At 34.2% G+C, this 27,325-nt stretch overlaps 1 protein-coding gene across 2 annotated transcripts in view; it reads right to left on the bottom strand.

Annotated features, from left to right (window-relative positions):
• The window catches only part of DPP10 (dipeptidyl peptidase like 10), a 650,645-nt gene that overhangs the window by 158,186 nt on the left and 465,134 nt on the right, over positions 1–27,325 (bottom strand). For both annotated transcript variants that reach the window (XM_058715478.1, XM_058715477.1), the window contains exons 6-7: positions 1,161–1,213; positions 981–1,062 (exon numbers count right to left, since the gene is read on the bottom strand). In XM_058715478.1, coding sequence (XP_058571461.1) covers positions 981–1,062; positions 1,161–1,213 — 135 coding nt within the window. The remainder of the gene's footprint in view (positions 1–980; positions 1,063–1,160; positions 1,214–27,325) is intronic.

Raw genomic sequence — 27,325 nt, 5'->3', positions numbered from 1 at the left:
GGGTAAGTAGAGCACGCACATCTTAATAAGACAGAAAGCATAAAAATTGGAATGGAAGAAGCAATAATGTCATTATTAAGAAACAATACGATAATATGGAAAAAGAAGGCATTGGTGAGAATATAGTACCAACGGGAATTCTCAAAGTGTCGCTGGTCTGCATATAAATATGCAAGCAATTTAGAAGTCAGTTTGGCAGCATGTACTACATTTGAGCATTCACATGCCATATAACCAAGCAATACCACTTCCTGAGCAATATCCCCTTAAGGTCTTTATACTTTCACCATAAGACATGGACAAAAATATAGTGTTGCTCAAACTGCTTTTATGCATCAGTAATGGTCTTTTTGAATTGGTGATAATTTCAAAATCTAATATGACAAGAAATCTTCCCCTAACAAACCAGTGTCAAGTGTAGACTTCCGTCTTAAGTTTTTACTCTGAATAATGCATTAAGAATAAACAAACGAGGATGGGGCACCTGGGTGGCTCAGTCACTTAAGCATCTGACTTCAACTCAGGTCATGATCTCGCAGTTTGTGGGTTGGAGCCCCCGTGAGGCTCTGTGCTGAAATCTCAGAGCCTGGAGCCTGCTTCTGATTCTGTGTCTCCCTCTTTCTGCCTCCACCCCCACTCATGCTTGTCTCTATCTCTCAGAAATAAACAACAAAATTTTAAAGAAAGAATAAATAAACTTGACAATGTTATGTAACGGAAATTCCACAGAACTAGACCTCTGTATTCTTGGATCTCTTCTAGGTTCCATGATTTATAAACTTTTTTCTTTTTTAATTAATTAATAAAATAATACCTGTATTATTTCATATATTCTTAAATTGGAATACCAGATGGAAGATGGAAGGTAAATAGAAAACATCAAGTATAACAGACAGTTTGCAAAAGGAAGTGGCTTCTGTAAACGTTTTCTACGGGGCCATGGCTGACAGTGTTTGGTGAATACCGACGCCTGTGCTTACCAGCTGCTGGCCTTGGACACCCCAGGCTGCATACTGCAAGATGGAGTCCTCTACTTCTGGAGGATTTAACTCCCAAACTTCCCTTGAAAAAAGGTAAATATTTTTACATGAACAAATTGACATTTACACCAATAATTTAGTTGGACAACTGCTAATGAAGACCAGAATCAAAGAACTTACCTTGTGTGTATGTTGTAAATCACATATGAAGCAGTATAGGAATAATGAAAAATCTGAAATTAAAAGAAAAAAAGAGTTATGGACCCTAGGTTGCAATAAAAGCTCTATCTTAAGGTGCAGATATGTTCTTAATAAAATCTGGGAAGTCCAAGAATTGATTTTAGAGAGAAATCAAATGTGAACTGTTCCAGTTCTGACCCTTACTCCAGAAGCCTCATGACTCCTCTGACTGTCCTTCCAACCCCTTATTCAACCTAGTCCATACTTAATATAATTGTGATTATATTGCTGTCTTGTTTAAAATACCAAATGATTCCTCATTACCTATAAAATAAAGTTCAAGCTTCAGTGATGTTCAAGGATTTTGGTACTTTGGTTTCTACACACTTTTCCAGCTTTACTATCCACTACTTCCCTTTATCTAGTCTCTGCTTCAATCACATTAGACACATCCTGCTGTATATCCTGAACTTTTTCTTTTTTTTTCCCCCCGCTAGGACATCTTCGGGGAAAACTTATATTGTTACTTTCTTTTTTCAGCACACAATTATAAAAGCTTCTTTTATTCCAGTACTGGATGTACACTGCACAAATATTATAATATTGTCAATTAAAACTCCCTAGAAGTCAAATTGCTATTTCTTCCTTTTGCAATAATAGCTTCAATTAAACATGATTGGCCACATATTTTGGGAAGACAATACTAGCATTGTCTATTTGCATTAAAATCACAATTCTTCCACCATTTATTATAGTATTGTGTTTTATAATGAAGCTTTATTCTCCCATTCCTTTTAAAATAACTATTAAATCTAAGATTGCCTCTGCTGTAGAGTTGCAGAAGCAAAAATAACTTTTCCTGGTTGCTATTTTGGCATTCACACTTTATGCTATAAAATTCCATATTTGACTACAAATTTTAAACCTTGAATTTACTACGAGAGCTGACAAAAAGATAAGAAATGTGACCACCTCTATAAACATTTTTTCCCCCATCTCAGAAAGTTCTGTTGCCAAAGCAAACTGCCAAGTGAGCACTTTGTCTTCCAAGCAGACAAATGTGTCAATGACGTTATGGGTAAAAGGAGTTCGTCTCTTCATCCTGCCTGTTAATTAGCCAACACACTCAGGGTGAATTCTAGGTTCACAGGCATCTTGAGAGAAAGAGTTCCTGGGCATTACTGTTTTAGTCAAAGGGGGCCAAAACAACCAAGACAAAGCCAGATATAACCACTGAATTTTGCTCTCTTTCTGTAATTCTTATTATAGACTTTGCTGACTCTTCTCAATGCATGAATCGAAAGGTCTCCAAATGATGTCCTCCAAATGATGTACTTTGGAAAGGGGGATATATAAACCCACTCTTTGCTTCATAGTTCTTAGCCCAGTACAACATTTTCCCCCACAGTTCATGCGTTGAGGTGGAAGTCCACAATAAAATTAACCTTAACTTGTCTTCAGACTCACAGCAAGCTGAAGTAACCAGTTGCGGGGTTTCACCTCTTTTACAGGTGTCTCACAAAGCCAGTAGTCTGCCGTCTACAGATAACTAGAAACTAACCATTTATTCCTAGTTTAGGGCTTTCCTCTGAGTCCACTTGTCTTTGGAGTGTGTGTGTGTGTGTGTGTGTGTGTGTGTGTGTGTGTGTGTATACTTCCAGCAGATCTCAAACACTTCCTGTTTTATAACTTTCCATAATTAAAATAGTACTCGATGCCCACAATAGAATATAATAAGTATAAAGTAGGAAGGATCTTGAACAGGGTTAGAGGTAGAAGTTTCCTTTCATACATTTGTTTGCATAGTGCTGCAGAGATTTCAAAAGGGGGATTTTTCAAAGAGAATTTGATTTAGCTTTACTGAACATCTTTATTAAGGTGCACTGGTCTAACACTGTGTTAATCTGCATTTCTCTCTCTCTCTCTCTCTCTCTCCCAATCTTTCTCTCTCCTTCTCCCTCCTACTCCATGGATAGGATGTCTATTGTTTTTATCATTTCCTCATTTCCTTTTATCCCAAATTCCTCTTCTACATTAGCTACATAGGTTTTATTGCAGGATGAGAGGATAAAGATTGAGTCACGAAGGTTAGGAACAGTCTTTTTCCTGTAATGATTGGCTGCTGCATAATGAGAGCCAAAGTGAACGTCTGATGAGATCCTTGGGGAGAAAGATATTTCACAGCCCGAAATCACATATTCATCGCATCTCTGCAAATGATGTTCCACTGCCTGTTAGAGAGTGTGAAGGGTTATGGCAAAGGTAGTGGGAGTGGGGCAAACTTAAGAAATACTATGTAACAACTTGATCAAAGCTTACTTCTGGAAACTAGCCTTGCGATGTCCAATTATTAAATCTCATGATGCCAAAGATTTGGGGTGGAACAGAAAGCTTCATAAGATCCTGCAATCCAGTCTCATCCCTATTTTTCTACATTACTTTGGAACCTCAAGAAGAGGTTGATTACTAAGTGTTCATTGCTAAGGGTAGGATAATTGGTTCTCCTTATTTGCTGTAGTTTTGTGCTGTAAGTCATCGCAAACACTGAATTAGCAAATACAGAACCATCGCCTCCTAGAAGAAATACACAGCTAGTTTCCTATGAGTCTCTGGTCACAACATTTCCATCAACCAATCAGTACATAACATTGTTTCATGTGTATTTCTTTCGAAAGACACTATTTAATATTTAATTTGTTGATTCATTAACTCTGAACTCCTGGCCAGCAGCATTACAACTCATGCCTGAATAAAGTTTATCTGACACATGTGCTTTCTCTGTAAAGCATATCACAGCCTCTTGTACCTAGCCACAACACTAGAGAGCACTTCAGCACTGTGCTTGGGGGGTATTTTAAACAGCAAACGCATCAACACAAAATACAACTGTGAAAAGCAGAGCACTAAAAGGACTATGAAAAGGACACTAATTCACGGTATGATAGCTGAAACAAGAAGGCAGAGTATCATCCTGTTTGATCTCAGCTTGGCAAGTATGTATCAGGCAGCCCAAATGTTTTGCAGCTCTGCATGTGTCTGGAAATGCCTAAGAAACACAGAATATTGATCTTGAGGTTATAAGTAAATTTTAGAAAACAACTAAATTTGGAAATCTGGAATCCACAAATAATAAAGATCAACAGTATTGGTAATATAGACATAGCATGCTATATTACTGGAAGAAAGAAACAAAAAATAAGCATATTTAAGACTTGCCAGAACTTGGACACAAGAAAAACACAAAAGTTATCCAGAATGGTGGCATTCATGTTCTGTAAATGAAAGCTAGCTACCTCCATTCGTTTATCAAACATCTTTTAAGCAACTTCTTTGACACAAGCCCTGCACTTAGGACCATTAAAAAAAAAAAAAAAAGATTGTGGGTCACCTGGGTGGTTCAATCAGTTCAGTTTCTGACTCCTGATTTCAGGTCAGGTCATGATCTCATAGTTCGTGGGGTCGAGCTACTTGTTGAGCTCTGCGCTTATCGCACAGAACCTGCTTGAGATTCTCTCTTTTCCTGTCTCTGTTCCCCTCCCTTGCTTTCTCTCACTCTCAAAAATAAATAAACACTTAAACAAGCTTGCAATAATAAAGATTATTTTAAAAATAGGATAAAATACAAAAGAATATCAATTGATCATTTTTATTTTACTCTATTTTATCTGTCGATTTATAAACATTTATTGAATACTAACTATGTGCAAGCTCGTAAGTTCAGTTCCTTGCCAAATGCAAAGGCCATAATAAATCTAATTCCTGTCCCCAAGGAGCTCTTGATCCAGTCAGGGTGACAAGGTTGAGAAGCATTACATTAGTATAGAGCACTCTGTTGCAGGTCATGGTTAAATTAGGAATTGCAGATTATATACCTATAGGCTTTCCAAGAATCAATTAATCTTACTGGTTTCAAGATTGTAACGGTTAACAAGAACAATTTTTGAATTGAGCATATACTATACACTGAACTCAGCTGAGTGCTTTAAATATATTAACATTTAAGTACACCGTAAGAAATATATACTATCATTCACAATTCTCACGATAAGTGAAGCACTGAAAGTTTAAGTAGGAGACAGAGCCACAATTTGAGCTCACGTCTGTCTGATTATTGTGACTTAATCTCTCTGCACATTCTCTTTCAGGGAGCTGGGACAGGAAGCACGGCTCCAGCTTTGCAAAAGATTCATTTCTGAAAGACCTATTAAGCCATCATGCAAAGATTTATTGACAGGAGTAGGCATGAATTAATTGTGATTACCATAGTGAAGAGAGATTTCATTTTAGAAAGATGATCTAATAGATCAGATTAAAAATGTAAATCCCCTTCTCCTTTAGCTGTTTTTCACATTTTTTTTTCTTGAAATATCAGTTATTACCTAACACATCTATGGGGATTCGTGTCAAGGAGAGTTACACTTACAGGAAACAAGAACAGGGCACTCCAGTAATTTACGATTAAACCAGAGGTTTATATCTCAGGGTGCCAAAGCTTTTTCTGCACTGCAGTTAAACTGCCGAATTGGTATAAAGAGCATGCATTTTCACGGCCTGGAGAATATTTAAAATAGGATTATGGATTTGCCATGGACTCAAGCAGTTAGGGAAACTACAATGTGAGGAAGCAAGTCTCTGAGTTAATAGCATTTACAAATAAATGCCAGGGAGAGAAAAAAACAATATAGGTAAAAGGGCACTTGTTTCTCTTGGAAGTAAGTGGTATGATGATGTCAATCTTGTTCTAGGATGATGGAATCCCTTTTAAGATGAGTAAGTAGTGACTCTTTTGCTGGAAAAATTTTTATCTTTATTATTCAGTGAAGAACTAAGCTATCAGAATACTCGAATATAGTAAAAACAATTCATAAAATTTTAAGCTGCAGCTCTACAGAAATTTTCCTAAAACATTATATGAAAAAAGCTTTGTGAATGCTGATCAAGTATTGGTTGAAAGGGAAAGTAAACATCGGAGGGATTAAGGGTATATTAATATTTTTCAGTATTTTAATCTACTTTCATTTGTTTCCTCACTTAATGTTCATCATAAACTTTTAGATATTATTCACCAAGATATACAGTTAGTAAAACCAAGATTGCAGTCTAAATCTTACTGATTCCAAACAGGCAAGGACTGTTTTAATGTGTTACCACAAACATGAATTATGTAGTATTCTTTAATTACTTCACCATTACAATAAGTGGTAAGCACAGGAACATACTCGAGATGGTGAAACTAAATATAAATGTTGGTGAAAAAGATAACGTTTAGGTGTTGCTTGACTTCATCTCTATTTATGCCCAAACCTATATAAAACAAATAAAAATAAACTTACTACTACTACTAATAAAAAAAAAAAAAAAACACTATCTGCTAGAAGACGAATTTAGTCATTCTGTTAGTTAGCTTGTAGGCATCACAAAGCCATCGCCACAGAAGATACATAGTAAAAGTAATATTTATATTTCTCCTTGCCCTAATTGGGTCTAGTTGGGTTCCCATTTGGAAAAAAAAAATAGGATATTATTCTGGCTATTTTAGTATTCATCATGTATTCATTCTGAACTAAATAGTATAGTCACTCTGAATTGAAATGTGATACTTTCAGCATAGGGTGTAAGTAGAAACCTAATAGGAGATTGTATTAGGTAAACATGTTTCCATATAATCCATTAATTTTACTTAAGAAAAAGGATAGTTGATGATTCAAGTCTAAAAAGCAGGTAACACCAAAAATTACCTGGGCATCATTTCTCAATTCCAGGTAGGACTGCTGTGCTCAGAATATAATCCAACTGGGCTGAACATTATCAATAGCCAGCACAAGATGAATATAATGTATTATACAATAGGAGATCTTTGAATAAGTAGAATAAACCAATCTCTGATATATTCCATGTTAGATAAATTAACTGATCATCACAGACAAACCCCTTCAAATTGATCTTAGAATTCAGTTCATGAGAAGTCTATAATACAAAATTTCATTTCAATGATACTCCATAATCAAAGTTTCTTAATTATTTGACATGGAAATTTCACCATAATATACCTCTGATTAAAGTACCAACCTCATTGACAATGCCACTCTTTATAATAAAAATATTTTCATGTACCAGACCTTTCTGCATTAATGCAAATAAGCTACTTTCACACCAATTGGCATTAAACTATTTCGAATGTCCAATCACTGAAAATATCTGGTTTGATAACCTGAATAGCATGTAAAGGTTAATTACTGACACTGGTACAGGTTTTCAGTTTGTGTTGAAATAAATTTATACATCATCTAACCATGTATAAACTAGTTTTCTCTCTAGCATGTCAATGCAGAAATAAATACATTGTAAGAGGACAGAGTGAGAGACAAACTCAACCTTATTCCTATAGTGCTAGAACTAGAAAGTCAAGAATGAAAATCAACGTTTCCACATACAAATATTTTGCAGGTTCCCAGTGACTGAACCAAGTATGTAACTTAGAAAGTGGTCCATTCTTTCCCCCAGAAACTTTGGTGAAAAAGGTCTCTCTTCATTTAAATTGAATTAAAATGTAGTTTATGTTTTTGTGAGAAATTTATTTGAAATATTTAATCTGCGCATCAGGAAAATACAGCAAGCAAGATATATCCAACTGTTTTGATACAAAATTTAGAGGAAAAACTATATGGGAATTATTTAGTTATTCCATGAGGTTATGCCAAGAGAATAGAGCCAGAAAAACTCAAACCAATTTCAATTGGCAACTTTTTAATATCTTGAATAAAAGTCTTATGACCAGAGTGTCCAACATGGTGGCATAGGAAGACTCTTAATTCACCTCCTCCCAAAGAGACACCAAATCTACTCCTATATGTAGAGTAATTTCTTCAAAAGAACTGGAGGCTGATTGAACAGCTTCCACACAGCAAACACTGAAGAGACCATATAGAGAAGGGTAGAAGAGACAGAGACAGTAATGACAGGAACCCTACCCCGATGTGAAACCTACAGTAAGGAGATACCACTGAAGGGTCTCCCCTGCCCTGAGGCACAGCAAAAACAAACAAACAACAAAATGAAAACAAAAACCGAGTGATTTAAAGGACAACTACAGCCTTAGAGATAAAAAAAAAAAAATCCATTTACTAACCCTAGAGTAACTGACACACAGGCAGGGAACTATTGGAATTCTCTCTGGGGTGAGAGGTGCTAATGAGCACCATTTTTTATGTTCTCTCTCCACCTTGATAGCACAGATGGGAGTAGGGTCCAGATACTCTAACTGGACTGCTAGGGCTGCCCCAGTGCACCTTGAGTTCCTAGCCCTCACCAATTCCAGCCATCCCACCAAGACAGCCCAGTAATGCACATTTTGGGATCTCCCACAACTTGTGCCCACTTCAGCCCCAGTTGGCTTGTCACCAACTGGGCATACAGGCACCAGGCATACACAGTTTACAAAAATAATACTCTGACACAAGGCCACTCCTTCAAGACTGGTAGAGGCAGCTATTCCATCTAACTCATAATGTTTTTATGTTTGTCTAACATAAAAAACCACAATGAGGAGACAGAGAAATAGGTTCCAAATAAAAGAACAAGAAAAAAAAAAAAAACAGTGGGGAAAACACATACACTAATGAAACAGAGACTAGTAATTTACCTGATAAAGACTTCAAAGTAATGGTCATAATGATGCTTAACAAAAGTGGGAGAAGAATGGAAGAACACAGTGTGCACTTCAACAACAACAACAAAAACAACAATGGCAAAAATATAAGAACCAACCACAGTTACGGAATACAATAACTGAAATGAAAAATACACTATGGAAATCCACAACAGAAGAATGGATCAATGTTCCGGGAGACAGAAGAGTGTCATGCAAACAGAACAGCAAAAAGAAAAACAAAAAGAATTTTTAAAAAATTAAGAATAATTTAAGGATCTCAGAGACAACATCAAAAGCAATAGCATTCACATTATAGGGATCCCAGAAAGAGAAGAGAGAAAGGGCAGAAGACTAATTTGAAGTAATAATGGCTGAAAAATTCCCTAACCTAGAGAAGGAAACAGACATCCAGGTCTAAGAAGGATAGAGAGTATCAAAGAAGATGAACCCAAAGAGATATACATCATGATATAATATAATTAAAATGGCAACAGCTAAAGGTAAACAGAATATAAAAGACAGCAAGAGAAAAACAAAACAAATTATCACATATAAGGAAAATACTGGCAGGCTACAAGTTGATTTTTCAGCAGAAACTTCGCAGGCCAGAAAGGAGTGACAGGATATAATTAAAGTGCTAAAAGGAAAAATAAAAATAAAAACAAAAAACAAAAAACCTAACCAGAATACTGTATCTGCCAAGGTTATTATTTGGAATTAAAAGAGAGATAAACAGTTTCCAAGTGAAGCACTGGTTTATCACCACTAAACTAACATTATAAGACTTGTTAAAGGGTCTTCTTTAATTAAAAAATAAAAACCATAACTAGAAATAGGAAAGCATATGAAAGAAAAAATCTCACTGGTAAAGGCAAATATATTAAAAAGGATGTGGATTGGCCACTTAAATATTTAGTATGAATGTTAAAAGACAAAAATTGTCAAATCACCTATAACAACAATTAGTAGTTAAAGAATACACAAAGTAAAAAGATGTAAAACATAATGTTACTAAAAACAGGGTTGGAGTAGTAAAAATATAGGGCATTTGAATTTACGTGACAATGAGCTTAAAATAATCTACACTATATATAAGTCAATATGTATGAACCTCATAGTAACTACAAACCAAAAATCTACAATAAATGTACAAAAAATAAAGAGAAAGAAACCCAAACGTAACACAAAAGACAGTCATCAAATCATAAAGTAAGACCAAGAAAAGAAAGGAACAGAGAACTACAAAAACAACCAGAAAAAAATTAGAAAATATCTGTAAGTACATACTTATCAATAATTACTTTAAATGTAAATGGGATAAATGCTCCAATCAAAACGTATAGAGTGACTGAATAAATGCAATAAACAAACAGAAACAATAACAAAACAAGACCCAGCCATTTTAATAAAAGTATGGAGTTTTCTCAAAAAATTAAAAGTAGAATTACCATATGATCTAGTAATTCCACTACTGGGTATTTATCCAAAGAAAACAATAACACTAATTTGAAAAGATACATGCACCCTTATGTTTAAGGCAGTGTTATTTATAATAGGCAAGATATAGAAGCAACCCAAGTGTCCATAATTAATTAGTTAAAAAACATGTAGTATAAACAGACAATGGCATATTAATCATAAAATGAAGGAGATGTAGCCATTGGCAATAACATGAGTTGACCTAGAGGGTATAATGCTAAGTGAAACAAGTCAGACAAAGAAAGATAAATACATATGATTTCACTCATATGTGGAATTTAAGAAATAAAACAAAGAAAAATAAATGGAAAGAGACACAAAAAAATACTCTTAAATAGAGAAAACAAACAAGTGACTTCCAGAAGGGACAGAGTTGAAGTAGAAGATTAAGAGTACTCTTACTGTGATGAGCAATGAGTAATATAATTGTTGAATCATTATATTGTACACCTGAAACTAACACTGTATGTTATTATACTTTGAACAAACAAACTAAAAACAAGATCCAGTTATATACACTGCCTTCAACACAGACCTAAAGATATACACAGACAGAAGGTGAAGGGGTGATAAAGGATATTCTATGAAAATGGAAAGAAAAATAGTTGGATTAGCAATATTTGGTATGCTATTATATCTGGTATGAACCAGACAAAATAGATTTTAAAACAAGGAATGTAACAAGGACAAAGAAGTATATTACATAATGATAATGGTAAGAAGAGGACATAACCCATAAATATTTATGCACCCAAAATAGAAGCACCTAAATATATAAAGCAAATATTAACAGACATAAAGAAAGAAATTGGCAATAACACAGTATAGTAGGGGACTTTAATATCCCACTTATATCAATAGATAGATCATCCAGACAGAAAGTCAATATGGAAACAATGACCTTAAAAGACAGAGTACACCAGGTGGACTTAATATATACATATGTGTGTCTGTGTGTATATTATATATAATATTATATATTACATACTATACATGTAATATATATATATGTGTATATATACATAAATATATATATATATATATATATATATATATATATATATATATATATAAAACATTTCATCTAACTACTGAATACATATTCTTTTCAATGCACATGTAATATTATTCATAATAGATCACCAGTTAGGCCATAAAACAGATACTTATAAATTTAAGAACATTAAAATCATATCAAGCATATTTTCTAACAAAATGTTATAAAACTAGAAATCAATTACAGGAAGAAAACTGCAAAAACCCCAGATACATGGAGGCAAAACAAACAAATGGCTCAACAAAGAACTCAAGAAATTAAAAAATACCTTGGGAGCAATGAAAATGGAACCATGATATTCTAAAATCTTTGGGATGAAGCAAAAGCAGCCCCAAGAGGGAAGTTCATTGTGATATAGGCTTACCTCAAAAAATAAGAAAAATCTCAATTAAATCTAATTTTATATGTAAGGGAATTGAAAAAAGAAACATAAAGAAAAAAATGAAGCCCAACATTAGTAGAAGGAAAGAAATGGTCAAAGATAAGAGCAGAAATAAATGAAATAGAGACTAGAATCAATAGAAAAGATCAGTGAAACTAAAAGCTGCTTCTTTCAAAAGATGAAATCAATAAACCTCTAGCCAGACTCATCAAGCAAAAAAGGAGGAGTGCTCAAATTAATAGAACATGGAATAAAAGAGAAGTTACAACTGATACCACAGAAGTACAAGCGATCAAAAAGAGAATACTATGAACAATTATATGCAAACACATTAAAAAAATAACTAGAAGAAATGGATGTTACTAGAAGTACAAAATCTTCTAAAACTGAACCATGAAGAAATAGGAAATCTGAATAGATAGAAATCTGAACTAGTAATGAAATTAAATCAATAATTTTAAAAACTCCCAACAAACAAAGGTTCAGGACCATATGGCCTTATAGGTGAATTCCACCAAACATTTAAAGTGTTAATGCCTATTATTCTCAAATTATTCCAAAAAATTGAAGAGGAAGGAATGCTTCTAAACTCATTTTACCAGACAAGCAATACCCTGATACCAAAACCAAAGACACTATGAAAAACAAAACAAACAAAACAACAAAAAAAGGAAAGGGAATTAAATTAGAAGCGAATATTTCTTTTGAACATAGATGCAGAAATCTAAAAATATTGGCAAACTTAATACAATATGTTAATAGTATCAGACAGCACTATCAAGATTTATTCCAGGGATGTGGGATTGTTCACCATTCACAAATCACTCAACATGATACACTACATTAACAACAGAAAAGAGAAAAATCATGTGATCATCTCTACTGATTCAGAAAAATCATTTGACAAAATTTAACCTCATTTTATTTTAATTTAATTTAATTTAATTTTATTTAGAGAGAGAGAGAGAGCAAGCAAGCATGCAGGCAGATGAGAGGGGAAGAGGAAAAGAGAGAGAGAATCTCAAGTAGGCTCCATGCTCAGAACAGAGTCCAACAGAGGGCTAGATCCCACAAACCTGGAATCATGACCTGAGCTGAAATCAAGAAGCGGACATTCGACTGACTGAGCCACCCAGGCACCCCTAACATCTATTTATGATAAAAACTCTCAACACAGGGGGTATGGAAGGAACATACCTCAGCATAACAAAGGCCACATATGACAACAAGGTCATGACAAACATCATATTCGGTGTTAAGAAGTTGAAAGCTTTCTCTTGAAGATTGGTAACAAGAGGCCCACTCTTGGCACTTTTATTCAACATAGTACTGGAAGTCCTAGTCACAGCAATTAGGCAATGAAAACAAATAAAAGACATCTAAACTGTAAAGGAAGAAGTAAAACTGTTGCTATTTGTAGATGACATGAAACTATATAGAAAACCTTAAAGACTCCACCAAAAACTTACTAGAACACATCAATGAATTCAGTAAAGTTTCAAGATATAAAATTAACATACAGAAATGGGTTGCATTTCTATATGTGAATAATGAGCTATCAGAAAGAGACATTAAGACAATAATCCCATTTACAATTGTATCAAAAAAGAATAAAATCCCTAAGGATAACTTTAACCATGGAGTAAAAGACCTGTACTTTGAAAACTAAGACACTGATGAAGGAAACTGAAGATGACACAAATGAATGGGAAAATATACTGCACTCAGGAATTGAAAGAATTAATATTGTTAAAATGTTGATACCCCCCAAACCAATCTACAAATTTAATGTAATCCCCATTTAAACACCAATGGCATTTTTTTTTACAGAACTAGAAAAAGAATCCTAAAATTTGTTTGGAACCACAAAAGACCCTGAATACCCAAAGGAATCTGGAAAAAGTAAAACAAAGCTGGAAGTATCATGCACCTGATTTCAAGCTATACTACAAAGCTGTAGTAGTAATTAAAACAATCTGCACAAAAACAGACACATAGATCAGGAGAATAGAATAAAGAGACCATAAATAAACCCACAGCTTTAGGGTCTATTAATCTATGGCAATTGCAAAGGAGGTAAGAATATAAAATGGAAAAGTCAGTCTCTTCAACAAAGGGTGTGGGGATAACTGAACAGCTACATGGAAAAGAATGAAATTAGACAACTGTCTCATACCATTTATGAAAACAAATTCAAAATGGATTAAAGACTTGAATGTAGGACCTGAAACCATAAAACTCCTTTAAGACAACACAGGTAATAAACTTTTTAACATCATCTTAGCAGTTTTTTTTTTTGGGGGGGGGCAGTCTCCTCAGGCAAGGGCAACAAAATCTAAAATAAACAAATGGGATTACATAAAACTAAAAAGCTTTTGTACAGTGAAGAAAACCACCAACAACATGAAAAGGCAATCTACTGAATGGGAGAAGATATTTATAAATCATACATTCAATAAGGGGTTAATATCCAAAATAGAAAAAAAAGATGCTACACAATTTAATACAAAAAATTAAAAATGGGAAAAGGACTTAAATAGACATTTTTTTTTTCCACAGAAGACATATACATGGCCAATAGGCACATGAAAAAAGGCTTAACATCACTTATCAAATGGGAAATGCAATTCAAAACCACAAGGAGACAACACCTCACACCTGTCAGATTGATTATTATCCAAAGGACAAAAAATAACAAGTGTTGGTGAGGGTGTGGAGAAAAAACCCTTGTATACTGTCGGCGGGAATGTAAACTGGTGCAACTACCATGGAAAACAGCATGGAGGTTCCTCAAAAATTTTAAAATAGGACTACCATACAATCTGGCAATCCCAGTACTGGGTATTTGAGGAAAATTAAAATACCAATTTGAAGAGAAATATGCACGCCTATGATCATTGTAGCATTATTTACAATATCTAAGATATGGAAGCAAACTAAATGTCCGTAGATACATGAATGGATGAAGATGATGTGATAGATAGATATCTTCATCTATTTTATTATATACATTACATATAAATATTACACATCCATTATGAAAGAATGAAATATAGCCGTTGTGACAACACAGAAGGACTTAGAGGGTGTTATGCTAAGTGAAATAAGTCAAACAGATACTGTATGATTTCACTTATTATATGTAATCTAAAAATCAAAACAAATGAATGAAACAAAACAGAAAGAGACTCACAGATATAGGAAACAACTTGTTGGTTACCGGTGGCAGTAGGGATGTGGGTGCAGGCACAAAAAGTGAATGGGATTAACAAGTACAAACTTCCAGTTATAAAATAAATAAGTCGTGTGGATATACAGATAGGGAATATCATCAATAATTTTATAGTAACTTTATATGGTGACAGATGATAACTCAAGTTATCATGGGGAACATTTCATAATATATAAAATATTAAATCACTATCATATACACCCAAACTGATTGAATATTTTATGTCAGTTGTAATTCAATATGTCTTACTATTAAGCAGGAAAAAAATTGTAGTTGTATAAATTTTGTATTTGTCACTTTTCACACTATACTTCCATAGACAATAGTCCTCTGCATTGAATAATTTTTAAATATTGGAAAAAATAATAATAAATATCATTTTCAAGAATGTATGATAATTTACAGAAGTATTTACATATTCATAGCTCTGATGATCAGATTTTTCACATATTATACAAAATGCTGAGATTATGTTCATTGCCCATTTATGTATATCCTTAGGATATATTCCCAGGAGCAAACTTTTAGATCAGAAGATATTCATGTTTTATATTTTGTTTCATATTAACTAGTCAAATTCTACAAAGACTGAAAACAATTTATACTGCTATGTGCTATACGTGTGGGGTGTGTGTGTGTGTGTGTGTGTGTGTGTATGTGTGTGTGTGTATGTGTGCGCTTAATGCCACAATAAAATAATGCTACCTGTTGTGCTGATTTGGGTTCTTTGAAAGACAAAAACAAACACAAACATAATTATTTAGAGTTGCAATTTGACTCTGATTTGGTTTGAATATCTTGTCATAGCTCTTAATATTTTATATTTCTTCATTTGTGTCTATCAGTGTATTTTCTATGGGGTTATTCATGTTTCTTTTTTTCTCATTGATTTCTAGAAGCTCTTATTACATTGTAAATCATAATTTTGTTTTCATGACTGAAACAAATATTTTACACAATTGCTTGTCTTTTCAACTGTGTGTGTGTTCTACAGAAACATTTTAAATCTTTTTTTTTTTAATGTTTATTTTTAAGAGAGAGAGTGTGTGTGTGCAAGGTGGCAGGGTGGGGCCGAGAAAGAGGGAGACATAGAATCCCAAGCAGGCTCCAGGCTGTGAGCTGTCAGCACAGAGCCTGACACGGGGCTCAAACCCACAGACTGTGAGATCATGACCTGAGCTGAAGTCGGACGTTTAACCATCTGAGGCACCCATGCACCCCAAATTTAAAATCTTTATGTGATTATTTCTAAGAGTCATTTCCTATTTTAGAAACTAGTAGTAGGTCAAGAGAAGCTTTACTAACTCAACATTACACACTTTGCACAAATATTTTTTATGGTAATTTTAACATCCATGATCTCTTGTACAAACTTGTCAAATCACTATGTAAAACATACTTAAACTAATGTAACCAAGTGTCAACTATATTTCCACTAAAAAAATTAGAAGTGAAAAAAAAATTTATGTTTATTCTCCAAATCTTATTTGAGATTACAGTTCATTAAAAATGTAAAAGCTTTGAAAAAGTCTTAAAATGTTTTAAAAATTTATAAAATTAAAAAAAAACATTAAAAGATAAGATCCATGATCTCTTCAATGCACTTAAAAACATTTTTTCTTAAAAGTGTGAAGTATAACTCCAGTTTTTTGTCTTTTGTTTTTTGTGTATTTTTTTGTATTCCCCAAATAAGCAAGGAGTTGCCCGATATAATCAGTTTAGTATTTTTTCTTTATTAAAATATTCCTACATCTTATATATGCTTGACTTTTTCTGGATGATTTTCACCTTATTTATTTCTTTGCCTTTACCTGACTAGAATCACTATAATACAACCTTAAAATATACTTTCACACCTGAGAAGATTAGTTCATTTTCATCTTTTTTAGTGACATTATATATTCTAAATCTTGATTATTCAAGTGCAAGTCTTAATCTTCTGATTAAATTCTAGTCAAACTAAGAGGATTCAATATTGTAAATGGAAATGTTTTTGTTCATCACCTTAAAAAAAACTGAGTCATTTCTTAAAACACCAATATATCGGTCATAAGCATCATTCATTTGTTCCTGTTTTTATTTAATATCTTTCATCCTCATATTTATCTGTCTTCATGGTAGGAGTGAAGATTGCTGGGTATTAAAGTGTTTGTGTGGATTGTGTGTATGGCTCGACAGTTACTGTGAAAACTTGGACAAGTGACACAACTTTGCTTGCCTTAGTTTCCTGGAGATGATAACATCTTTGAAGAAAATCAATGCCTTTCTTTTAAAGGATGGGTGGTTACTGGGGGGGTTAATAAAGAGGGATTCTTATTAAGAGAAAGAGTTGTGGGCTGGAAGTATTTCAGAATAACTGACCTTGTGATAAAAATACAGGCAGGCACTGATAAAGATTAATGTGGTCTTTTATATGCTGCTTATGAAAAATGACCTGAATACTAACCTGATGAAAAAAAAATACTTTTTTTTTTCCCCAAAAGGAAAGAGAACTCAGGACAGAACTTTACAGAGGAATTATTCTAATGGTGATATTAATATCTGAAGAAAGTTGTTTTCTCTCGTAGCAAAGATAATACTCCACTACTTTCAACATAAAATCCCCCTGACATCTATACTTGTAAGGTTCCCGGTGGCATGAAACTCAAATACATAACAAATTGACTTTCAATCTCACATGCTTCATGTATATTCAACTGGCCTGTCATGTGATCCGTGCCATCCCGGTTATTGCCCCAAACAGGGGTGTCTTCCAGAAGGGGCCAAATCTTCAGCCCTGAAGCTCAGCCAAACCAACTGAATATTGAAAATGCCAGAGGGGCGCCTGGGTGGCTCAGTCGGTTAAGTGTCTGACTTCAGCTCAGGTCATGATCTCATGGTTCGTGGATTTGAGCCCTGCGTCGGGCTCTGTTCTGACAGCTCAGAGCCTGGAGCCTGCTTCGGATTCTGTGTCTCCCTCTCTCTCTGACCCTCCCCCGTTCATGCTCTGTCTCTCTCTGTCTCAGAAATAAACATTAAAAAAAATTTTTTAAAAAAGAAGAAAATGCCAGAGATCATCCAGAAACCATCACGTAGATGAGGAATCAGAACCTGAGGTTCAAGAACAGATTTTTTTCTCCCTTAGGAAGCTAAATGCCACAAACTTGTAACTACTTGCAAAGGGGGGTTAGTATATATGACCTACAAAAATCAGAAGATCCAGGGAAAATAATTTTAAAACTGAAGTACATAGATCTGTTTTCTTCACTTTTGTGCCCATTTCTGCTTCATTCCAAAAGCCTCGTGTTACACTTTGACTGATTAATGTTTTATGACTCCAAATTATCCTGACCCTCCTCTTTCTAAAAAATTGTATTCTGTATGTATGTTCTTCAAATTTTCTGAATCATAAAATTGATTAGAAGCACTTTATAAGAATATGATTTCTAGGAGATCACCTGAGATGAGACACTGAAATCTGTATTTTGCTGGGTGCCTCATGTCACCTTATTGTCAGGCAGGTTTGGGAAATGTTCTTCTGCTCTATCAAAATTCTCTTCATTTGGACAGAAAGTAATTGGACAGAACCATCGGGGGCTAAAGAAGTTTCATTACAGAATATGAGAAAAGGGCTTCAAAGTCAATGTTCTTCCCTAATGTAAAATTAATCATCCTTTTCAGTTTAGACTGCAAGAAGGAAGTTATTCTTTTCAGCAAAAGTACAAGGTTTTAAAATCTCTTCCCAATGCTGTATCATGGTCAGAATCCAGAAGTACCCAGGTATCAAATATCATTCCTGGCCCATTCAAAGAGAGAAGCTAGGCTCAGAGTAATAGACACTAATCTGGTATTACACACTCAGTTGTATAGGGAAACCATCTTTTTTTAAAAGACCATTGTAGAAGATGCTGTATTTTCTTTAATTTAAAAGAATTATTCCTAATTGAGGCTTTGAACTTTCTGAAATAGAAATAAGAACCCACAGTTGAGCTAACAGTATCATGGTTCTGACTTGGATTAGAAGAAAACAGGATGGGGATTCAGGGAAATAGAGAAGACACTGAATAATAAGTAGATAACAAAGACCGGACAGAAGAAATACAGCTTTGTCAATGACCTGGTTAAGGCACTTGATGTGCTACAGGGATTTAGTCTCAGCAACCCATTACATTTAAATTCCATTGACTATATTCTGAACAGGGGACAGTTTCAGTTCCATATCTGGGAAAAAGGATGATCATGGGACTATCTCATAGGTTTACTGTGTATATAAAATGAGATATTGTGAAGTCCTTGGGATACTTCAGGGCCCAATAAACATTAGATGTCATTAACATTGTTTCTATGGTTATTAGGAATAACATGCTTGAGGGGAGCCTGGGTGGCTCAGTTGGTTGAGTGTCCACCTTCGGCTCAGGAGAGAACAGAATACTCCCCAACATGATCTCATGGTTCGTGGGTTTGAGCCCCATGTTGGGCTCTGTGCTGACAGCTTGTAGCCTAGAGCCTGCTTTAGATTCTGTGTCTCCCTCTTTCTCTGCCCCTCCCCTGCTCATGCTCTCTCTCTCTCTCTCTCTCTCTCTCTCTCTCAAAAATAAATAAACATTAAAAAAATTTTAAAAGTGCTTTAAATAATTATATTATGTAGAGTTTTTTTTATACAATGTCAATTAATGTAGTCATCCTGAACTACACTGGGTTTTAATTGCACAATTATGTGTAATCATTTAGCCTTAGAAATATATAGACTCTTGGAGAACCTGGCTGGATCAGTCGGTAGAGCCTATGACTCTTGATCTTGGGGTTGTGAGTTTGAGCCCCATACTGGATGTAGAGATATTTAAAAATAAAATCTTTAAAAAAGAAATATCTAGACTCCTTAAACTCCTAATTAACAACTCCATTCAAGACTATGATACTTGGAGTTGAATGAAGAGATAGAAAATGTTCCTTACAAAATTCCTTCTTAGCCTATATTATTCCTAATTAGACATGTTCCACATGATATTAACTCGCTGAAATGTATTTGTTAGGAAGAAAGAAATTAAACTAATTTATTCTGAGGTTGGATAAGAGATAGCCAACTCAACAACAAAACTGCATTGATTTGTAATACCATCCTACTAAATACTACCATACTCAAGGACAAGAAAAAAAATCAATGAAAATGAGGATGAGGGGTGCCTGGGTGGCTCAGTTGGTTGGGCGGCCGACTTCGGCTCAGGTCATGATCTCGCGATCCTTGAGTTAGAGCCCCGCGTCGGGCTCTGTGCTGACAGCTCAGAGCCTGGAGCCTGTTTCAGATTCTGTGTCTCCCTCTCTCTGACCCTCCCCCGTTCATGCTTTGTCTCTCTCTGTCTCAAAAATAAATAAACGTTAAAAAAAAAATTAAAAAAAAAAAGAAAATGAGGACGAATAATAAAATCACTGAAAGCAAAAACATGTTCTTTTCAAAGATCGATAATGTTGACAATCCTATAATAAGACTAACAAAAGAAAAAAAAAGGGAAAACAAAACCAGAAACATTGGACATAAGAGTATCACCAAACCATTAGAAAGATATAAGGGGGCAGTTAGTACACTTCTGTATCTATAAATTTGATAAATGAAATGGACAAATTTCTTGAAACATAAAACTACAAAATCTTAAAATGATATAGGTTACCTAAAGAGTACTAGATATATTAAAGAAATTAAATTAATAGCTAATGTAATTTTGAAACAAAGAAAACTGCAAGTCACAATGGCTTCATGGGTGAACTCTATTAAGCCTTTAAAGTAGGACAAATACCAATACAACACACACATTACCAGAATACAGGAGAGAACAGAATACTCCCCAACTAATTTTATGAGGCCAGCATTATTTAATATGAAAATGAGATAAAGGCATTAAAATAGATACAACTGTCCAATATGCTTGATGAGCATAGGCACAGAAAGCCTCAAAACAAAATTCTAATGAAAAAAATATATATATATATAATGACCAAATAGAATTTATTCCAGATGCAAGACTGCTTTATTATTTGAAAATCAAGTATTATATTTCACATTCAACACGCCTATCACATTATATTTTAATTGATGCAGAAAAATCACTTGACATTTAATATCCATTCATGATTAAAATTTTTGAACAACTTGGGGCGCCTGGGTGGCGCAGTCGGTTAAGCGTCCGACTTCAGCCAGGTCACGATCTCGCGGTCCGTGAGTTCGAGCCCCGTGTCGGGCTCTGGGCCGATGGCTCAGAGCCTGGAGCCTGCTTCCGATTCTGTGTCTCCCTCTCTCTCTGCCCCTCCCCCGTTCATGCTCTGTCTCTCTCTGTCCCAAAAAAAAATAAATAAAAAACGTTGAAAAAAAAATTAAAAAAAAAAAAATAAAATAAAATAAAATAAAATTTTTGAACAACTATAATTAGAAGCAAATATCCTCAATGTGATATATAGTATTACCAAAACATACAGCTAATGTCATTCTTTATGATGAAATATTAAACGCTTATCTACCCTTGGCAGCAAGGCAAGGAATCCATTCTCCCCATTCTTGTTGAACATCATATTGGAATTCCTAACTAGAAAATGAAATAACATATATACTTATTGGAAAGGAAATATAAATAAAACTGTGTCTATTCTTAAGTGACATAATTGTCTATGTAAAAAATCCAAAGAATCTATAATAAGTTTCTAGAACTGATAAATGAAACAATGTTAATAAATTAGCAATGTTAAAGGATAACATGTTGATATAGAAAAATGTCAAAAAGTTGTATGCTGGCAATAAATAACTGGGAATTGATTTGAAAAAGCAGTACCATTTATAATAGTGTCAAAATTATGAAATACTTAAATATAAATCTAAACAAATATGCAAAATTTATATACTTAAAACTACTAAACACTGATTAGACAACGTAAGTATGCTGTCATATATGGTATTCATGGATTAGAACACTCTATGTACTTGAGATGTCAATTCTCCCAAAATTGATTTATAGCTCTAACACAATTTCAAATAAAACTCCAGCAAAATATATACACAAAATAATTATAAAATGTATATGAGTTATGAACAAACCAAACCAAAACAGAACTTACAAAAGTCAAAACATTTTGTAAGAACAAAGTTGGAGGACACACACAGTCTGATTTTAAGGTTTCTTATAAAGGTACAGTATTCAACACAATATGATATTAAAGAAATGAGGGGCCCAATCACAGAATAAGAAGGAGTCTAGAAATGTGTATGTGTGTGTACATACACATACATACATGTACATGTACATATATTTATACACATGTACATATACATATATATATACACATGTGCATGTGTGTGTGTGTATATACACACACATACATACACATAGTGAATTTCAAACAAAGATTCCATGGCAATTCAATGGTTTAATGGAGAAGGAATAATCAGACTTTTCAACAAATGGTGCTAGAATAATTGGATATTTATGTATAAAACAATAAACATTTATCCATATTTTGTATCATATGTTAAAATTAACTAATAATGAATCCTAGACCTCAATGTAAAACCTAAAAGTTTCACAAGGAAACAATACTGGAGAAAATCTTTGTTATATTTGACTAGGCAAAATTTCTTAGCTACAAAGCCAAAAACATAGTACATAAATGACAAAAATTAAAGTGGATTTCATCAAAACTAAGAATGTCTGATTTTCAAACATATCATTTATATCAAAATGATATAGTTAACCACAGATTGGGAAAAAGTATTTGAAATCCTATATGATAAAGGGCCTGGTTCCAAAATAAACAAAGAACCTTCACCTTCACCCTCACCCTCACCTATTTAAATAATAAAACTAACTCTTCCAACCAAAAAAATGAATAAAATAAATAAAAAAAGAAGGGGTGGGAGATTTGAAAACTTATCTAAAGAATATACATAGATAGAAATTAAGCAATGAAAAAATTTTCAAGATGATTATTAGGAAAATTCAAATACTACTATACACTTATTAGAATGTCAAAATAAGGATAATGCTGATGATACAAAATTGTGATTATATGGAGCAAATGGAAGTTTCAAACATTTTTAATGGTATTACCAAATGGTACTTTAGAAAATAAGTTCCCAGTTCCTTATAAAGTTAGATTTATGTTTACCATAAGATTCAGCCATCCCCATTCTTAGGTATTTCTCAGAGAAATGTAAATCTATGTTCATAAAAAAAAATCCTGTGTCCAAAGGTTTATATATATTTTTTAGATGATCATCAACTTGAAACTACCTAAATGTCCTTCAACTAGAGAAATAGATGAATAGCTTGTGGTATATCAATTCAAACAAATATAATTTAAGAATATAAAGAAACAAATTACTGATACACACAGCAATATGCATGGACCTCACTCATAAGTACAAGAAAAACAGAAATTAGATTTAAAAGGTACATGATTTCCATTTATATGACATTTTAGAAAACATGAAACTATAGACAGCAAACAAACCAATACTTGCCATGAGCTGAGATTAAAGAGAAGAGTTAAGGGGGTGCCGGGGTGGCTCAGTTGGTTAAGTGTCTGACTCTTAGTTTCACTCAGGTCATGATCTTGCAGTTTCATGAGTTCAAGCCCCCTGTTGTGCTCTGTGCTGGCAGCATGAAACCTGTTGGAATTACCTGTCTGTCTCTCTCTCTCTCTCTGCCCCTCCCCCCACCCACACTGTCTCTCCCTCTCTCAAAATAAATAAATAAATTTTACAAAAATAAAAAATAGAGAGAGGAGCTAATTACCATGTAACATGGGGCAATTTTTTGGTGTGATGGCACCATTGTGTGTCTTGACTGTAGGTGCCATGACTACATGGAGTTATTAAAACTTGTAGACCTGAACACTAAAAAGGGCTTATTTTTATGCATCTAAATTACATCTTCGAAGATTTTGTTTACTTATTTATTTACTTAAATTCAAGTTAGTTAATATACAGTATAGTATTGGTTTCAAGAGTAATATTTTTATTTTTTGAGAGAGAGAAAGTGAGCATGTGAGCCTGTGTACACACGAGTGGGGGAAGGAAAGAGAGAGGGAGAGAGAGACTCTTAAGCAGTCTCCATGATCAGCACGGAGCTTGATTTCATGCCAGAGATCATGACCTGAGCTGAAATAAAGAATCAGACACTTAACTAACTAAGCCATCCAGGAGCCCCTAAATTATATCTTAATAAAACAACCCCCCAACCAAAAAAAAAAAAAAATAGAGGAGTTATTTGCTGAGATAAAGCCAGGTATAGATGAAGAAAGGAATAGAGGGCTATTTTAAGAAAATTCTCAATCTAGTAAGACACTACCAAGAATGGTTTTCTGTATTTAAACTGTTTTACTCTATGTTGCAAGATATTATAAGTGAAGATTTAGATTTTCATCATATTTCAAGAAGTCTAAGTTGTGCACTGTTTTCACATTTTAACGCCTCTGAAATTGAGGACTCTGAAACAAATAGAATGCCAAGCTTACTGGAACACAAAATAATGGTGCATCTTTTAAGTGATGATATGTCAGATTCGATGAAGTACAGTAGTCTACTGTAGCAAACAAGTTGTGCTAAAAGGAAGTATATCTTTGTCAAAAGGGTTAAAGGCCAAAATGCTGCTTTGCTGCCTTTCATTCCCTAATTATCTAGTGTCAGCTACTAAATGGGAAGAACACAATCAATATGGGAATGGGATTTTATTATGTCATTGGAATATTTAAAGCAAGATTCCAGGGAACTGTAAATTCAAAATGAAAATTAATTTCAAAGTAAGTGCATAGGCCCACATGGTCAACTGGACTTTCTGCAGTGACAGAAATGTTCAACCTGCTCTGTGCCACAGACCACAGGTGGCAAAAGAGTACTTGAAATGTGGCTAGTGCAATGGAGGAGCTGAACATGTAATTTTATTTAGTATTAATTTAAATTCAAAAGGCCACATGCTGATAAGTGTGGACAACACAGACCTAGCCATTGGGTTGAAGCGGTTTTAGGATTAGTATAAAAGGACTATGACACAGCTCTTAAAGTATCAATCAGCACTGCTTTGGCCTCCATGGTCCTGCATCATCAACCTGTTTTTGGGATAAGGGAGAAACAACAAGTACGAAGATTAGCACAGGAGACATTGGGTCGCAGTAAGAACACCAACTGTTTCTCCTTTGTCACCCTTCATGCAATTAAGCATTCCCTTTTACAGCAGACAAATCTCTCCCAGCCCTGATTTTATTTTCATCATTTTTCTTAGTGTGATAGCAGGGAGAATAACACAGCTGAAAGATGCAGATTAAATAGTAACATTAGTTATGTAGTCTAAATATATAACAGCTAATGGTGAGAATAATAAGATTGAGGACTTCAATCCGGATCTGTGCGGAGATTAAACAGAGGTCACAACCTTCCCTGCTGAAGAACCAACAATTTGTAATCAGTAATTGACATTTTATATCACTTTTGGCTATTGCACTTTGCATTTTTCCAGTATATTTTTGTATTTCATTTATTATATACTTGGACTAAAGAGTTTTTCAATTAAAAAATGTTATCAGTATCAAATAATTAGTACATTCATATCATTTCCAAAGTAGCTTAACATGTTTAAACTCTAAGAAGATGGTAATTTGACTCTGAATAAAATTTAATGATTTAACAAAATCAATTTAAAATAATTTAATACCATCACTTTAGGGCAAGGGGAGAGGTGCCCTGGTGGCTCTGACGGTTAAGCATCAACCCTTGGTTTTGGCTCAGGTCACGATCTCACAGTTTTGTGAGCTTGAGCCTGGTGTAGGGCTTTGAGTTGACAGTGCACAGCCTGCTTGGGATTCTCTTTCTCCTCTCCCTCTTCCCCTCCCCCACTTTCATGCTATCTCTCCCTCTCAAATTAAAAAAAACTTAAAAAAATACCATCACTGGCGTACCACACATATGCACATAAATGCATACATATATGTTCTATATGTATATTATATCAGGGCTATTTTATATGGTTGTACACCTTGTTCTGTATATAAAACAACCCAGCAGAGGAGAGAAGACTGAAGGCCAACCTAAATGCTGGCCATCCTCCTGCACAGAACTGCGTCTGACCAGAAGAGAAAGCACCTTTCATCACACAACCTGCTGAGCACTTGTCAAGTGGTGTGCCCATGGATGAACATGCATCGAGAAAGAGCTTTTCATAATTTGTCTACCTGAAGTAGGAGTACTTTTTTTTTAAACACAAAGATGCAGTGGTCCTAACATGTGCCTAGACATGTTCCCAGTAGCATGCTATGTTTATTCATGTTTAGGTCTCCATTATTTGAATAAAGGCTTAAGGAAAACTCTATCAGAATTCTTGACTACTAGTGACAGAATTGGATTTTAGCTAATTAAACCCAAAAGGCATGTATTAGTTAAGTATGAGGGATCTCAAAGAAGAGTTGGGAACACTAAAAGACCAATGACAGGTGCTAAGTTTCTGGAAATATTGGTTGAAACTACACCATGAAACTGGCTGGCACACACACAAAAAATGGTGATACATGGAACCCTACAGAAAACTTGCAGCACTTTCTCTCCACCAAAACCACTTCGGGGCTAGAAACATGACTGATGGCAGCTGATGCCAGTGGAACACCAACACTTGTGTGACCACTAACCTAACAAAACTCAGAGACACCACAGGGAGCCTTCTCTTTCATACTGAATAATTCTGAACTGAAGTTCGTTATTGGTGGTCTAAGTTACATGCCTACATCCTAAGAAATCCCCACAGAAGCCAATTAAATTATGTTATCCTGTGCACAGCCAAATAGAAATACAATATTTCATGTAAAACAATCATGTTAACATTTATAGCAAATAAATCATTAATTGATTACATAATTATTTCTCATTATTATTATTCTTGGCTTTTTGCATGATGACACAGAAAATTACTGTTTTTTAAGAACAGTTGTAGAAATAACATTAACCCAACAATTAGTTAAGAAGTTGGTCTATAAATGTGGTACAAAAAGGATATTCTTCTAGGATAGACTATTGATTCTAAATATAAACAAAGACTCTCATGATTACAGCAAAGCAAAATGAAACAAAAAAACACACACATCCACACAATGCAACTATGAAAATAATATCAGAAAAAGACTTAAAACCAGAGAAAATGAAAAGAAAGCATAAGAACAAGAGTTATATGGGACCTGTAATAAGATGGTAATTTCAATCAGGTTGTTGTACTTCAAATAGATTGAACATTACTTTCCAAGGGATTTACATGATATAAATAAGCAATCTGAATTATTAGGCTCCAAATACTCTACTTTCACTAAAGGAATTCCTGTTTCCCAGAGACATTTGCATAATAAAATTTTGGACCCCACATCT

Source organism: Neofelis nebulosa, chromosome 2, assembly GCF_028018385.1.
Source record: "Neofelis nebulosa isolate mNeoNeb1 chromosome 2, mNeoNeb1.pri, whole genome shotgun sequence".
NCBI lineage: Eukaryota > Metazoa > Chordata > Mammalia > Carnivora > Felidae > Neofelis > Neofelis nebulosa.
This window is presented reverse-complemented; position numbering and strand designations above follow the sequence as displayed.